Source organism: Gobius niger, assembly GCF_951799975.1.
Source record: "Gobius niger genome assembly, chromosome: 16".
Classification (NCBI taxonomy): domain Eukaryota; kingdom Metazoa; phylum Chordata; class Actinopteri; order Gobiiformes; family Gobiidae; genus Gobius; species Gobius niger.
In genome coordinates, this window is record NC_136867.1 from 18358116 (window position 1) to 18375450 (window position 17335).

At 40.9% G+C, this 17335-nt stretch overlaps 1 protein-coding gene across 1 annotated transcript; it reads left to right on the plus strand.

Moving 5' to 3' along the window:
* The first annotated feature begins 794 nt into the window (after window positions 1-794).
* On the plus strand, window positions 795-13020 carry ky (kyphoscoliosis peptidase). The gene is made up of 7 exons (XM_079574063.1): window positions 795-828; window positions 3656-4200; window positions 6599-6713; window positions 7262-7379; window positions 8299-8490; window positions 8800-8990; window positions 11097-13020. The coding sequence occupies exons 2-7, from the start codon at window positions 3676-3678 to the stop codon at window positions 12431-12433; spliced, it is 2478 nt and encodes an 825-aa protein (XP_079430189.1). The 5' UTR covers window positions 795-828; window positions 3656-3675; the 3' UTR covers window positions 12434-13020.
* The last annotated feature ends 4315 nt before the right edge of the window (window positions 13021-17335 follow it).

A 17335-nucleotide genomic window follows, 5' to 3' on the forward strand; every position in this document is an offset into this window, starting at 1 on the left:
TGATGCTTGCGTTTTGAGTTGTTTGCACCTACGTTTTTCATTTAGGTGCACCAGAACAATAGGCTATTGAGGTGCACAACTTAAGAACATTCGTAAAAACAGTTCTGAATGGGAAAAACCTGAACAATATCTATTTGCTCATTTGTTCCTCGGATTTACATTATAAAACACAGAGGTCCGCCTTTGCTGAGTGCTGTTTTTTCTTGGATGCCTGTCCGCGGATGTCCCCTACCTTTCTTGCCATACTGTGCTCTGTGTGGTTTGACCAATGGGAAGTTACGTATCGTCGATTGCTAATATTTCAAGCCTGATTAGGCTGTAGTGCTTTATGCTTTGAAATTGCGCTGCTCTTTTAGTTTGAAGTACCCGCTGTCGTTTCCCCACTCACTCCATGTGCTTTCTCTCTTTCACTGTATCTGCTCTGTTGCACTCAACACATGCTGGACGCGCCAACTTCTCCACCTGCCCCTTTATGCCCGGCCCGTCGAGCGCGCACACACACACACATCACAAACCGACTTGGACACATGCCAGTTGCCCCTCACAATGTATTCACACGTTGCACAGACCTGGGGTGAGCGGTATGCATAGACACCCATTAACAAAAGCATTCAAGTTCACACAACGCCACACTGGTACATCACACTACTCAGTTACAGCGGACTCCATTGGCTGGACTTAGCTGCTTTGTAGTATTTTTAGGCCTGTTATTCTGGGCACTGTGCTGGCAAGCCTATGTGTGAGTATAAAAGCCTCCCCTCTTTGCAATAGGGGGCCACTCAGGACTGACTGTGGACACATCTCTGCCTCATAAAAACATACTCAAAGGTAAGAATGGGGAGGGAACATGTTCTGTTACACAATGTTATTAGTATCCTTTGCAGGTGTAGTTGAAGTTGGGATTCAGTGTGACATGAAAAGATTGGCCTTGGAACTTGAATGTTGAAGCAGAAGTTCCCTGTGCTTCAAGTAATGCTAATGTTAATGTCCCAGAAACTTTGTCTCCTTTTCACCTCTGACTATTAGCCACGTATCCTAGGGCCACATCTGCATCGTTATTTTGATTGTGGGTCAATCTATGGCATTTACTATGACCTCTGAACTTGGCTGAGGACGTGTGTTGAAATACACGAATATTTCCAGACTTTAGCATTATTTTTGAACAATGGTCCAACCCGTCTGACCCAACAGTTGACATTTGAACCTGGGGTTGTATTGTGTAATTAATGTTGCAGGTAGGCCCAAAACAAGCAATGTATGGTAGTGAATTAAACATAGCTCTAAGGGCCAATTCAGCGTTTATTGCGTTAATTGTTTATAATAGAAATTGAAGCTAACAAGATTGATGTCTCTTGATCTTGGCCGCGGTTGTCTTTGTGAAAGATCAGGGTTCACGGTCGGCGGTGGCACTTTCTCCTGCAGCGCTGAAAGGAAATATTGATTTTGTGAAGGAGACTTGAGCCTTGAGGATAGGTGCCAACATAAAGCAGGAGTGTGGGTCATCCTGTTGCAAGGCAGTTGATCTCCACCAAAGCTCTGAGCCAAACAGCTGCTCCAGTGAAGAATTTAAAGACGATTTCAGCTGACAGCGGAGTTTCAGAGTAGATTTTGGTGCTCATTTCACGAGGTATGGACAGTAAGTGGCCTGAATATGGGGAGTTTATGCGAGGTTACGAGTACAAGAAAAATGCGGAATATATTTTTTGGATGGAAAATCTGTATCGTAGTGTATCCAGCAAAAAAAGTAAAAACTATTATTATTTCATAAAGGTCAGAGCTCAGCATTTTCAAGCATAGCCACTAGTCCCAAGAAGTTGCTCTCTGTGAATTTGTTATATATTTTTTGCACATTCACACAAAAGCAAAAACATATACAGTATAGTAGTACTTTGCTAACTTCTTGAAATGCAGCTTTTAAATGTGTGGAGAAATTCATTTCCCATGATTGTTTATAATATTGTGAGAGTAAAGATACCAAATATTTGTTCTGCTTTTCTGGCTTTAGCTCAGTGGACTCTGTTTATGATCTTTTGCACATTCTGCGAAAACAATTTGAATACAAGTTTTACACAGTGATGCATCTCATAATTTTAAGCCACTAGGCTATTTATTACAGTACCTCAGATCACCATTGTTTCCTAAGTATGATCACGCTTAAGTTATTTTCCAATAGAAAATTGCAGAGGACCGCGGTATTTATTGCCGTGATGGAAGCCCAGAGCCTTTTATTGTTGTAGCTTTAGCTTAACTCTGCTAATGTCAATAAAACAACCCACAGTGATCTCACGACAGCGTGGCCTGCAGTTGCTGTCTATTTTTAGCGTATGTTCATCATACATAAAGTTTTAGGGTCACACTAATCTGGTAAAAAGCCTAGCCCTGTGCCATGACAGTGATGGACGATCCAAACCTCTGTGTTCATTTTGGGTCACAAAGAGACAGAGAATAATTACCACTTAATCACTGTCCCGTGCTCAGAACAGAACTACACAATGTACTTCCTGCTGCGTCAGTAATAGACCAATGGGCCTGAAATATGGTCTTGGTCGGAGAGTGGTGCTACAGAGACCTACCAAAAAATGAAAACATTACATTTGATTATTTTAGATCGAGATCAGTCTATTTATGAACACATACGATAGAGCCATGCACGGTGGGCTCAACATATGGAGATCCTCCAGCCAGGTGATACTGACCTTTGGCCTGGCTTCACATCTGGAGATGGGTCCCCTCCGGACGCTCCTTCCAGGTTGCCCCAGTGGTATCAAATGCAGAGGACAAATATCCCTATTTGGATAATAAAGTCCTTAACCTTAGATGGCTCCCCAGACGCTGCACTGTGGTCAGTCATTGCTCCTGATAGGGTGCCCCAGTAGCACTGAAGGATGGGTCAAATTTCTCTACGGGACAAACTTATATGACAACTGACAATTTAATCTGTTTTCAACCAGCTTTTGTTCATTTGTTCATACTTCATTAAAATTGCATTTATTTTCTTTCATTTTGGCCTCTATTTTGCTTGGGTGTCAGGTGCCATCACAGTGTTCTAAAGGCCTATTTATACAGGTAGGGGGCAGGTAAAATCATTTTGTTTTTGAGGAGATTGTACAGAGAGATCATGGGCCCAGTCAATAATATTAATGATCTTTTTGTAATTAATATATTGTCTTTTTAGATACCACTTGTGTAAGTGTAATGCAGTTAACAGGAACAAGTGGCTCCTGCCCACCAAATGGGAGTGTGACATCCTCACATTCTAGAACCAGAAAACAACCAATAGGTGAAAAAACTCCTATCAAAAAAACAATTACATGTTCAGCAATGTTGTCTACCCAAAGAATGAGGTCAGCCGACAACCTGATTACACTGAATGACCAGACCAGGCAGTGTAATGTCCCCCTTCAAGCTTCTACTGTACACTAGTCATTAGTGTACAGTAGAAGCTTGATTTTGTTACACAACCCATTTTTTTATTTTTTTATTGTCATTTAAATGCCTAACCAATGTTCTTTTTTTTAATATTTCTTTGTATGTAGTGAGAAACTTTAGCATGTGTTTGATCATGTGTCTGTTGAGCTATATCTTCAACATGTAACAACAAACCTAACCCTAAAGCGCATTCTCGAGCTGTATTTTTCCCCGTTGTTTTATACAGGGTGCCATGGTAGAAACATAATGTCGGCTGACGTCGCCATGCAGAAGTTCTCGTTCCCCTTCTCCTGTGGCGGTCCCAGCGTGTCCCAACACAGCGAGGCCACCCCAAACGCCTGCATCCAGGTCAAACCACTTGAGCTCCACAAGCTGCAGGAAAATCTCAGCGAACCCGGGCTTGTTAAAGTGATAGGGGTGTGCAACGACGTCCAAGGGGGTCCCAAACCGAAGGACAACCCCAAGAATGGCGTACTGTCCCGGACGAGTGTGTTTGAAAAGCTCACAGCTGAGACAGAAGACCAGCGTCCCGTGGCTAAGAGACAACTGTCCTCAGAGAGTGCAGCCCGGACTATTACCGTGGTGAAGAAGAGCGCCGTGAGGACAGATGGGGAGGATAATACCAAGGGGGTCAAACCCAAAACCGTCCCGGGACAGAAGTCGAGCCTGTCCATAGCTGGGACGGGGAAGAGGAAGCGTCGAAAGGACCTCTTCAGCAGCTTCGAGGTTTTCCACCGGGTAGACTCTCATGTCATCCGGGTGGGAGCTGAGGTGAGCCCACTTAGGACCACTATTTATAGCATTATTACATGGGCAGCAACCAGTGCCAAAAGGACAGTGACATATGGGGGATTTAGTGGTAATCCGTTTCCAATTAAATTATTTTGCAGTTTTGGATGGTGGACCATGTGAGCCACCATATTTGTGCCGCAGTAATATGAGATGATATGATATGCATATTACATAATGGAGTCAATGGGTTTTAGTTCCTCGGTTGGTGAAGCGATTGAATTCCTTGACAGTCGCCCAGGAATATAGGGCATCAAATAGGAAAATCCCAACCACAAGGTCAGTGAGTGTTGTTCCGAAGCCCGGATAAAAAGAGAGGATTCAGGAAGGGCATCTGGCTGCTCCACTTTCTCCCGCAGTAGACCGATGATCAGTATTTACTTTGTACAGCCCAATATCACAACAGCAGTCACAGTCCAAATATTACAGAAACACGGTGTGAAAATTGACAATGAGGCAGATATCAAGCAGTGAAACAGACAAACAAATGTAATGCCCAAATGTCCAACAGTCAACAGTGAAGCAGCAGGTGGATAATTATCTATAAGCGTTCCCTGTCATTAGACCCTCATTCTTGGCAAGGACATTTTCAAAACCCAGTGAAAATGAGAGTAACCTCCAGGAGAACCACACTGAAGGAGATAATCCACTCCCACAGCCCAACAATTGAGTTTGGAACGTTGTCAACTATTACAAACTTCTAATTTCTTCTTCATCCTAAAAGACTTTGTAACTTCTTTTTAAAATCTTTTTCATTATAATGATACATTAAAGGAATAGGCCACCGTTTTTATATACTAAGATATGTTCTTACCTCACTTTAGTCGAGTTAATATATCCCCGTCTGGTCATTGTCCGCGCGCTCTGTCACGCAAACGGAGCACATACGCAGCCTCTCCCATATGTGACATAGCTCCGAAAAAGCTCACGATAGAAGCTACCAAGCTCTTCCACGTGTTCCCTATTTAAATAAAGTTACGTGAAGTGTTTTCATGCGAAGTATATTTACACAGAAATGTAACGTGTCGATTTTATAAGCAAATAAAAAGGGGGACTATATTGTGAGGCGTAATGATACGAGGAGTAAAACGTCCGCGCAGTAACTCCTAAAGGTTATTGACGGAAGTGAGCGGGGGAAGTCTTTAGGAGTTACTACGCGGACGCTGTGCTCCTCGTATCATTACGCCTCACAATATAGTCCCCCTTTTTATTTGCTTATAAAATCGACACGTTACATTTCTGTGTAAATATACTTCGCATGACAACACTTCACGTAACTTTATTTAAATAGGGAACACGTGGAAGAGCTTGGTAGCTTCTATCGTGAGCTTTTTCGGAGCTATGTCACATATGGGAGAGGCTGCGTATGTGCTCCGTTTGCGTGACAGAGCGCGCGGACAATGACCAGACGGGGATATATTAACTCGACTAAAGTGAGGTAAGAACATATCTTAGTATATAAAAACGGTGGCCTATTCCTTTAAAGTGAGGACTTAATTGAATGTAAAATGGGTATGTGTATGTAATACAAATTCTGCAAAATTACATTGATAACAATTTACTTTACAGCGCAGTAATAGTATAGTGTGGTACCAAGAGGTGTGATAACATGGAAAACAAGTTACATTCATGGAATAAGACTAATCTTAAAGGAACAGGCCACCGTTTTTCCATACTGAGATATATTCCTATGGCTCCAAACGGGGTGAAGTTAGAAGCGACCAAGCTCTTCCACGGGCAAAGACCAGACAGATACGCATCAACTCGTCTAAGCTCAGGTAAGAACATAATTCAGTATGGAAAAACGGTGGCCTGTTCCTTTTACCCTTACCTTAACCCCAGTACAAAGACCAGAAATGTAAATATAAAGTCTCAGCAAACATGGCTAGTATTTTCTCTGTAATATTAAAGAAGCAGAGCTGCAAGAGCAAGTGAGTCAGTTCTTTTGTGAGTTCAGTTTTATGAATTTTTCCAAACAAACACACCTTCAAACTCTGCTGTTAGAAAATCCACTAGTCACACATGTTTTTTTTTTTCCTCATGTGGGCACTGGTTACAAGAGTGGATGTTATTGTTGATCTGAAAGTGTAAGATTACATCCTTTATGTTAGCAAACAGGAAAGGGAGAGCATTAGTAGCACAGTACTGAGCTGGGTCATGGTGATCCTGAAGTGAGCAGAAAATAATCAATGAACCACTCAGTTACAAATATAGCAGCTCCCATTCAGAGCTCACAACCTTGGGGCTTATGGGTAATGCGGATTTTTCAATTGAACCGGGAAAAAACTCTTACAAAAAGGGATAAAAGTGCAAAGAATGAAGGCTGAAACTGAAATTTTTTGTTGTTCTTCTGTTTTTATATTTTATGATCAAAATGCAGCTGAAGGAGAAGCGTGTCTACGATGTGAAGACCATTGCCCACAGTATCACAGAGGGAGCCAGGACGGAGGTGGAGCGAGTCAGGGCCATCTGGGTTTGGCTGTGTCACAACATCGGTGAGCGAGTTACTAAATGTCCCCAATGTCTGGTGAAATGTATTATTTGATTAAATGACTAAAATCCCAGGGGGTATCAAGCTGCGGCGTGGGTCTCATCGGTCTTTTCCATTTCTGAACATGTTTAAAATGTTAATAAATATGATATGTTGCTGTACCACCCCCATCTCTCCAACTTATCAGCTGTACCAAGTCACATTCGTAGGTGCATTTTCTCCTTGAGCACCAAATGTTTGAGTTATGTTGAACGTAATCTGTATAAAGTGGCAGCTAGAGTCATTTTCCTTTTTTGTGTCGAAATTATCTTGGCAACTGTGTGTCCAGGATGTTCTTAGTGACTCAAGTATCCTCAAAGTAGCTCAGCTTTCCAGATTGAAGACCCGTGTTTCCACTTAGCCACGTCCTGTCCAGGTTTTGTCCCAGCTGGTTTATGCACAGTTTTGGTCAACCTCTGTAGACTGCAATTTTAACGTAGCAATATAACTGAGAACAAATCAGTCTTTCCCTATGTGGTTACTATGTGGATACTTTGACACGTTTCTTCTCAGAGTATGACGTGAGTGGGTTCCTGGGACGCTCTGAAAAGCTGAGTTCTCCTGAAGAGGTGATTGCTGCAGGTCGAGGGGTGTGCTGTGGATACTCCAGTCTATGCTCCGAGATGTGCAGGTGACCTTTTATATGTTTGGGGTTTACTGTATTTTACCTTGTACATGCTACAACTGGTTTTGTCCCTGCACATGGCATGGGCATGGATAAAAAGAAAGGAGTCTTGTTCAGTAAATCTTCATTAAAAAAAACTCACCCTATTGTAGCATGAAAACTTTTATCCTCTTGAGCTTAGTGTACTATTGTGAAGTACAACAAACGGCTTGTTCCTCTACTGGAACAAACAGCGCACTCTTCTCTTATCGACAACGTGCCCATAAAGAATTTTCATGAATACTTTCTTAACATTACTTTGTGCTTCAAGTGTTTGTGCATTTGCAGTTAAAATCTATTTACTGTCGTCATTCATTGGAAACATGTTTCTTTTCTGCTCTCAGAGCCTTTTAGTCTAAGGATATTTGAGTTTAAGTACAGCACTTCAATAGCATTGACTTAAAAAAAAAGTTGTGTTGGGTATAAAGTGGCCAGAAGTAATATAGTAAATGTAGTTTAAAAACGCTATTACTCAAATAGACAAACAAGAATACTATTTTACTTTCAAGACAGAGCTCCTAACAGTGTAGAGTGTCAAAGCAAATAATGTAGAATTGACACACTTTTGGCTTCTGCTCCCATGCTGTGACATCACTTGCGTTCCCATGCATTTTTTTCCTGTGGGTTGTCATGACAAAGCATTTGGAGTTAACATGATTAAGCCCAATATCTGGCTGCCTGTGATCAAAGCAAAGCAGTAGCATCTCAATGCTGGAGTGAATTTACGAGTCAAGTCACACCATTGAATAAAATGCGTCTGTTTAATTTTATTCTATTCTGTTAAATATGTAAAATGTTCCAAGGCCTTTATTATGAATACAGCCCTGTATTTGTGAAAAGCTTTACGTTTTGTTGTTTGACACATGCTGACTTTCCACTTTTGCAGGGAGGTGGGTATTGAGTGCCAGGAGGTCCCGGGACACAGTAAGGGCGTGGGGTACAGACAGGGCCAGAGCCTTAAGGGCGTGAAGTCGGACCATCTGTGGAACGCCGTGCTGCTCTCGGGACAGTGGTTCCTGCTGGACGCCTGCTGGGGAGCGGGGCGGGTCAACATGGAGCAGGAGAGCTTCATCAAAAGGTCTGGTAATTGTGTATAACATAGAAAGTGCACTTGTAAAATACAGCCATGTGTAGAGAGACAAGTGATCTTGTTTTATAGAGTAGAAATAAATAAATATTTATTCAATTTAGGTTAACATTTATTTTTTTGACCTAATCCTTGACTACACTATTCTGGGATTTATCTTACTCATTTCAAGTCATAGAAAACTCAAGGTAGATAATAGTGGTTTAATTATCAGTATCTTTCTTTCATGGGCATTTTAAAACTGCAAATAGTAATGTCTGCAATTTTCATGCAATACGGTGTTGTATTTTCCTGCTAAAGGTTTGACGACTTCTACTTCCTGACTGACCCGGAGGAGTTTATCCACTCGCATTTCCCCGATGAGGAGACGTGGCAGCTGCTGGACTCGCCCATCTCCATCGAGGAGTTTGAGAGGAGAGTCTTCAAGACGTCGGCCTTCTTCACTCTGGGACTGAGGCTCATACAGCCACACCAGTGTCACATGATCACGGGTTAGTGCAGATTTGTGTGTCCCCCAAAATTCGCTAGACCTTGAGAAGTGATAGTGATGTTAATGCTTACTACGTTGACTTTTCTCTGGAGGCGTCAAGAGTAGGGTTGGGCACCACAATACCAGTATGGTCTCAAAAAAAAAAGTTAGGTACCGGAAAAAAAATACTATATCTATAGACCAAGTTTTGTAAAGGAAGTTATTAGGTTGTTTCACCTCAAGTATAAGATACAGATGTAAAAGAAATTGTATTCTATGGACGAAAGTATAGTATAGTATAGTATAGTATAGTATAGTATAGTATAGTATAGTATAGTATAGTATAGTATAGTATAGTATAGTATAGCATCGTATCGTATCGTATCGTATCGTATAGGTATTGAAAAAGTATTGCTCAGGTATCAGTATCGTATAGTATAGTATAGTACAGTATAGGTATTGAAAAAGTATTGCTCAGGTATCAGTATCGTATAGTATAGTATAGTATAGTATAGTATAGGTATTGAAAAAGTATTGCTCAGGTATCAGTATCGTATGGTATAGTATAGTATAGTATAGTATAGTATAGTATAGGTATTGAAAAAGTATTGCTCAGGTATCAGTATCGTATAGTATAGTATAGTACAGTATAGGTATTGAAAAAGTATTGCTCAGGTATCAGTATCGTATAGTATAGTATAGTATAGTATAGTATAGGTATTGAAAAAGTATTGCTCAGGTATCAGTATCGTATAGTATAGTATAGTATAGGTATTGAAAAAGTATTGCTCAGGTATCAGTATCGTATAGTATAGTATAGTATAGTATAGTATAGGTATTGAAAAAGTATTGCTCAGGTATCAGTATCGTATAGTATAGTATAGTATAGGTATTGAAAAAGTATTGCTCAGGTATCAGTATCGTATAGTATAGTATAGTATAGTATAGTATAGGTATTGAAAAAGTATTGCTCAGGTATCAGTATCGTATAGTATAGTATAGTATAGGTATTGAAAAAGTATTGCTCAGGTATCAGTATCGTATAGTATAGTATAGTATAGTATAGTATAGGTATTGAAAAAGTATTGCTCAGGTATCAGTATCGTATGGTATAGTATAGTATAGTATAGTATAGTATAGGTATTGAAAAAGTATTGCTCAGGTATCAGTATCGTATAGTATAGTATAGTACAGTATAGGTATTGAAAAAGTATTGCTCAGGTATCAGTATCGTATAGTATAGTATAGTATAGTATAGTATAGGTATTGAAAAAGTATTGCTCAGGTATCAGTATCGTATAGTATAGTATAGTATAGGTATTGAAAAAGTATTGCTCAGGTATCAGTATCGTATAGTATAGTATAGTATAGTATAGTATAGGTATTGAAAAAGTATTGCTCAGGTATCAGTATCGTATAGTATAGTATAGTATAGGTATTGAAAAAGTATTGCTCAGGTATCAGTATCGTATAGTATAGTATAGTATAGTATAGTATAGGTATTGAAAAAGTATTGCTCAGGTATCAGTATCGTATAGTATAGTATAGTATAGGTATTGAAAAAGTATTGCTCAGGTATCAGTGTCGTATGGTATAGTATAGTATAGTATAGTATAGGTATTGAAAAAGTATTGCTCAGGTATCAGTATCGTATAGTATAGTATAGTATAGTATAGTATAGGTATTGAAAAAGTATTGCTCAGGTATCAGTATCGTATAGTATAGTATAGTATAGGTATTGAAAAAGTATTGCTCAGGTATCAGTATCGTATAGTATAGTATAGTATAGTATAGTATAGGTATTGAAAAAGTATTGCTCAGGTATCAGTATCGTATAGTATAGTATAGTATAGGTATTGAAAAAGTATTGCTCAGGTATCAGTGTCGTATGGTATAGTATAGGTATTGAAAAGGTATTGCTCAGGTATTGGTAGCGTATGGTATAAGTATCATTAAAGTAACAATATTGGGAAAATGATAGTACCCAGCCCTATTCAAGAAAAACTCATCTGCTAGCTGTTATATGGCTATTGACAGTGTGTTGCCATGGTTACTGACCTTCAGTGTGTTGGCAATGAAAACCATCCCTAAAACTCACCAATAAGCATTTCGATGTGTATCTTTCCAGATGACGGCGAGGCGAACATCTCCCTGGGCTTCTCCCGTCCCACCGTGTTCACGTTCGAGACCACACCTCACCAGGACCTGCTCCACTCGGGGTCCTCGGAAAAACAACGGGACACCTCCAAATCCTCCTTCGGGCTCCTAACCGTGTCCCATCGCAGCATGAAGCTCCAGCTCCTGCCTCCCGCCTGCGGCACCTACGACGTCAAAATCTTCGCCCGTCCCGAGGCGGCCACCACTCCTCTGATGTGGGTTTGCTCGTTCGCGGTGGAGTGTCCCGTGCCAAGAGCGATGGAGGAGATCCCGGAGAACCCCTTCTTGTCCTGGGGTCTCCAGCCCAACGCACAGGCCCAGGGTGTGTCCGGGAGCAGCTCTGGCAGCGAGGTAGTTCAAGTGGAGCAAGGATCCTGCGAAGTTGTGCTCAAAACGTCGCGTCCGCTAATGCTCGTGTGTGAACTAGTGCACCCCAGTTTAGAGCCAGGTGTAGCCAAGCGCTGCCTGGCCACTCAAATTCAATCAGATGCCCTAACTTGCCACGTCTTATGCCCCATTCATGGGTTTTACCGCTTGTCAGTGTTTGTCCGGGACTATGAGAAAACAGATGTCAAATTTCACAACGTGGCAAACTTCCTGCTGCACTGCAAAGGGAAAGCGACGAGCCTCGATGAGTTGTTTCCACCGAATTTAGGCTCGGCTTGCGGTCCCGGGGTACGCACATCCGAATTCGGGCTATCAAAATTCAGCCACACGACAGGGGTAGTGAGCACGCAGCAGGGCAAATGCAACATCACCTTTCACAACCAGCAGGACTTAGAACTTCACACTGTGCTGAGCTGGGACGAGATCACGAAACAGAGCAGGCTCCCGCTGTCCCGATACCTCTTCTGCACATATACAGATAGCAAGGTGACTGTCAGCGCTTCCCTACCGGATAGAGGGGTGTATCGGTTGGGACTGTATGCAAGGACCACCCCTGGAGACAGCTTTAACCCGATGTGCGACTTTGTTTTAAAGAACACCGGCAATCAACCCGGGGCGCCCTTCCCATGCGTCTACTCTGCCTGGAGGAAAGGTTGTGTTCTCTTCGAGCCGAGAATGGGACTTTTAGAGTCCGAATCCTGGGTGAGGTTCAGGGTGAGGGTTCCGGGAGCCCAGAAAGTGTGTGTGGTGGTGGGACAGACCAGGACTGACCTGAAGCTAAACAAGAGCAGAGTTTGGGAGGCAGATGTTTTCACCGGGGGAGGGGTGCAGCAACTCAAACTGGCCGCCGCATCAGGGGAGAGCGCAGATATGGCCGTGATGATGACCTTTGACATCAGGTCAACAGGGAAGGAAGAGTGAAGGAGAAATGAAGGCTTTTAATATGATCTGATGGACAGTAAGGATGCACCAATAAATCAATGACATGTGATTGATAAGCAATTAGCATTTGTGAGTTATTACTGAAGTTGAATGTATCAGGATGCAGGCAGATCCGTAACTGAAGTGTTTTATTTCTATAAAGGCTCGAAGGCACTCCCTCATGCCCTTATCAAACGAGAAGATGACGGGTAAATATTATGTTTGAAGTCTCAGAGTCATGTATTTTATCATACGTTTTTCGGTTGCTTTGACATTGTTAAACTAGTTTCTGTTATGTTTTTTTTATGTATATTGATATCAGTTGAATCGCCTGCAGCAAATTGTGTTTGAGTTTTGTGGATCTTTGCCGCTAATGCTAAAAGTGTAAAGAAAGACTTTTTCTTGGGCAAACGAGGCTCTGGCGGTGGACACTTCACTCACCCTGTTTGGAGTGCGGTGAATGATGGTGGCAGAAGCCGTAGGCATGAAACAGCAGCCGTGTCTCTGGTAGTTAGCCCCAGGACTGCTGTAGCTGCTGAAGTAACTTTCTTCAAATTTGACATATTATGAAATGATTTGTACCAAGATCAGGACAAAATGAAAACAATCGATAGTATTGTTAACATCCATAGTGTCACATTGATGCATCCTTACAAGGCTGATGGAAAAGATAATACACAAAATACGCTGTGATTACCTCAGGTTTACATTTACTAATCACTTTCAGCAACTGTACGACAAACTCTGGGAAAAAAAAAATATGTAATTTTGTCCCATTACTAATGGCTGTACACTTAAATGATTGCTCCTGTAAATTAGATGCTTTTAACAGTAGCACGTTGATTAGATCAGAGATGATTTGAAAGCTATTGTTTAAGCTTCTGTCTAATCCCGAGTGTTTAATGCTTGTTGATGGTGCTCAGCCGTGGTGCTAAACATGATATAGTACAAGTGGTCAGCATTATGTAATTCATGCCTTCATAATGACAGGATGCTTCTCAACATCAATGTAAAGGCAACGACTGCGGAAAGTCACTGACACCTGCTTTGAAATGTGAAAACATAATAAACTTGATATAACAAGTGTTGAGCTGTCTGTTATGTGATACAACCTACACTCTAGACTTGTAAACCCTATACATAAAGGTTGTGCCACATTTGGACATTGAAACCACAGATAACCATAACCAACCACAGATAACTGTAAGACAGCAATTCTATAGCTCTATGACTCTGTTTGTTGCAGCTGTAGTTGGTATATAAATGAGGTTAACTGGAGCCATCTATTGTCCCTTGAGGTTTTGTGGTCTATATAAACAGCTAAGCATGGAAAAGCATGCCATCATTAATTGAATACAAAACATGCCTTACTTGGCTGTTACATACTTTATATTCAACATACAGTGCACTTAACAGCGTATTAGGAGCGCCTGCTGAGCACCAGGGCCATCCCCACAGCTGGATAGTTGAAGCTATGGCCATTACCTTATTTTTAATGCATTCATTTAACCAGGCTGCTTGGAGAAATTAAGACATTTCACCCTTTTATGAGTTGCAGAATTATATAAAGTAAGTAGTGTAGTATTTTGTCCAGTTCACATTTATATCGATCGTAGTAGTGGCAGCAGCAGATGGACTGAAGGTTATGTTAGGTCACTGCTTCTGCTCTTCCCCATTGAGTTTGCACGCACAACTTCAAAATAAAGAACGAACAAATCATATTGAAGATGATTCATTATAATACCAAACACTGTTTACAGCACTTAAATTGAAACCCATCCTGCAAATCCGAATTGGATGTTGCAGATGTTGCAGACAATGTGACAATACTGGCTTGTAAAATTGATGCTATAAATATAGGTGTATTAAGGTATGATAAGAAAACCTTCATTTGTACCACAATAGAGAAATTGAGAAAATGTGCACAAGAACAGTGATTAAAAACAACAGGTTGCAAGTCTTTAAATTATATAGTGTATGGACCAACAGATGTTCAGTTTGCCAGCAGCGAAATCTGATTTTTGTGACTGTTTTTACTAAACTAAGAACTAAAATGGTAAATGGACTCAACTTATATGGCCCTTTTCTGCCTTCATTTGGCCCTTCACACCAAGGAACCAGTCACCCATTCACTCTCTCCTTCATACACCAATGTACGCAGACACTGGAGGCGATGTGGGTGAAGTGTCTTGCTCAAGAACACAACCTTCCGAGATGATCCCCTCTGCCAACTGTCGCCCCATGAGAACTAAAACCATGCTGATCAAGCTACAACCAGACTTTCTTTTCTGCTGGAGGCTTTCCCAGTGGGTCTTAAGTGTTGCAGGGAACTAGTTTGAGAGTCTGCTTTACGCCTCTGACAAACCTGTCTCTTCACAAACATTAACTCCCAGACTAGACTAAACATAATGGTGACTTCACATTATAATCTATGGCTCATGCAGAATTAAAATGTCCTGCATTGAGTTGAAAGTACAAATCCCCTTCCTGCACAGGCCACCATTGATGCAGTGACCTGGCTTTGGTCCACAGCCAGTGAGAGTGATGTGTTTACATGCGGCTGTCATAATGGGGCCGCAAATAGCCCTCCCTGCTAAAACACAACAACAAAACGGGGAGGGGTCCAAATGTGAAACTAAACAGACACGGTGCCAGCGTGGGATGCTAAAAGGGATAGTGGTCCTGACTTGAGTCACTGGGTAGAGACTGATGTCAGAGGTTAGCCACGCGGGCCGCTGGATCTGCCTGGCAACAATACAAGGACGAGCGCTCCTTATGCTCCCCCAAACCGAAATAAAAGTGCACCACAGCGGGACAGTGTCAAGTGGGATTCCTCTGAGAAGTGAGGTCCAGCTGCCGGTTTAACTTAGGCAAACTGAAAATATCTGCACGCTAAAAGAGGGTCATAAAAGGATTTGTATATACTAGTGGCAGTGGTTGTTCTGCTGAGGGGAGTATTGGCAGCTAAATACAAGGGTGAGTGAAGTGTATTGCCCAATTACACAACACGAGATGTATGTGCTATCATTAGAAGCTCCTTGTGCGGTCCCCTTATCACCAGTAACTAGGCTCAGCTAAAACTCATCTGCCTAATCTCACAACCCAAAGCCAGGGTTGCAATATTTAACCTGATTGTGCACTAACTTATTGTGATAGATCTTTTGCAGTATAGGTAATAATGTGACTACCTATATAGATGTGAAAATAAGATCACTTTGCTCTCTAATTGCATGAGCCACATGAATAACGTCTACAATCTTAAATAAAGAAACAAGAAACATAATGAATGAACCATATATAAATATTTAATGGATTAATGTGTGTCAATAAATACGACAGATTATAAAAGCTTCAGTCACAGGAAAAACACAAGTTACAGTATTTTGTGCAAAGAGTTAAAGTTTGTTCCCTCCCTCTGAAGATTGGCACACTTTATGTTCTTCACAATAGTCTATTAAAAGTGATATTTGACCCGGTATTTTGGGACGGCCTGAAGATATCGGGGAGAAGAAATGAGCCCTCAGCATTTGTCCCAAATCTAATCCCGCCTTGAAATAAATACTTAAAAGTGTTTCTGTTTATTTCAATCATCAGGAATAAAATATTTCTTTCTTTCCCTTTGAACCTCAACAGGACGGAGCAGCCATTTACAATCAACAGTCCCCTGAGGCTGGAGAGATATTTGGTCATTTCTTATATAAACCACCATCTTCTTGTACCAAATTTAAAAAAAAAGTACCTTAAAACACAATATTAACAAAACTCCATGTTATTTCAACTTGTGAAGTACCCAACCATTAAACACAACCAAGAAAAATATCCTTTATAACAATAGATATTACTGCTTTGTCCCAGATGCAATACAAAATGTCAGTATTTCATTTATAAATATTCTTCACCAAACTTGTTTTAGTCCCATAACATCAGCTCAAGAAGTTTAAAGGTGCAGTTTGCCAGAGAGTGGTGTAGTGCAGCGGCACAGGAGGCTCAAAGAGGCCCAGTCTGTTTTAAATATGGGTTACCCTCAACTTTAGACCATTTTAATTACATATTTATAATTATCTAAAGCTGGTTTTGAATCTCAAGAGGGCTGGATATTAAAAGTATCATTCGAATGTTAAATGCAAACCATATGCATTTAATTAATTCATTAAAGTATATGATTGTAAAAGACTCCTCCAGTTTGAAAGGAGCAATAATACATACATACATAACACATGGCTGCATTTTCTAAGATGTTACTATTGGAAGAAATATGGTCCAACAACTTACAGGCTGCAATCTTCTTTACAATTTATCCAATAGGAAACACTAAAATAGGTCCTTTAGAAGACTGAGATGAAATATAGAGATAAATATGAGGACATCTTCAATACTTTTGACTTCCAGCCCATACTTGGTCCTTTATAGGGTATATATAGCTACCTTGTTTAAGTACCTGAATAGTTATGAGTCCTCCAGCTGCCCCTGTGTGACCTGGTCTACTTGACCCTCTGTCAAAATAAAAAAAAACACACAACTGCATGGTGTCCTTTCACCAACACTTTTTCAGGATGATCCTTCAGTCTGCTGCAGAGGCACTGTGGATCACATGAACCTGACATGAGCCAATCAGATTCTCTTGTTGAGTTAAACTTACAAAATTGCATCTTCTTTTTGTAACTAGCGCGAATTCACAGTTTTATAAAAAATACTCTGTTTCGAGGTCATTTAAAATACACGCGTTTTCTCTATGTTGGTGAAAGGCAAAGGTTAGTACATACTGTATATAATGTACTGTATTATTTATTCTATTTATTTAACATGCAAACTAGTTTCGACCTATAAGGCATAACATTAGAGCCACCCGTCTGTAAAGCCCCTTAAGGTCCTCAAAACACACCCAAGTAGCTGCAGTTGTGG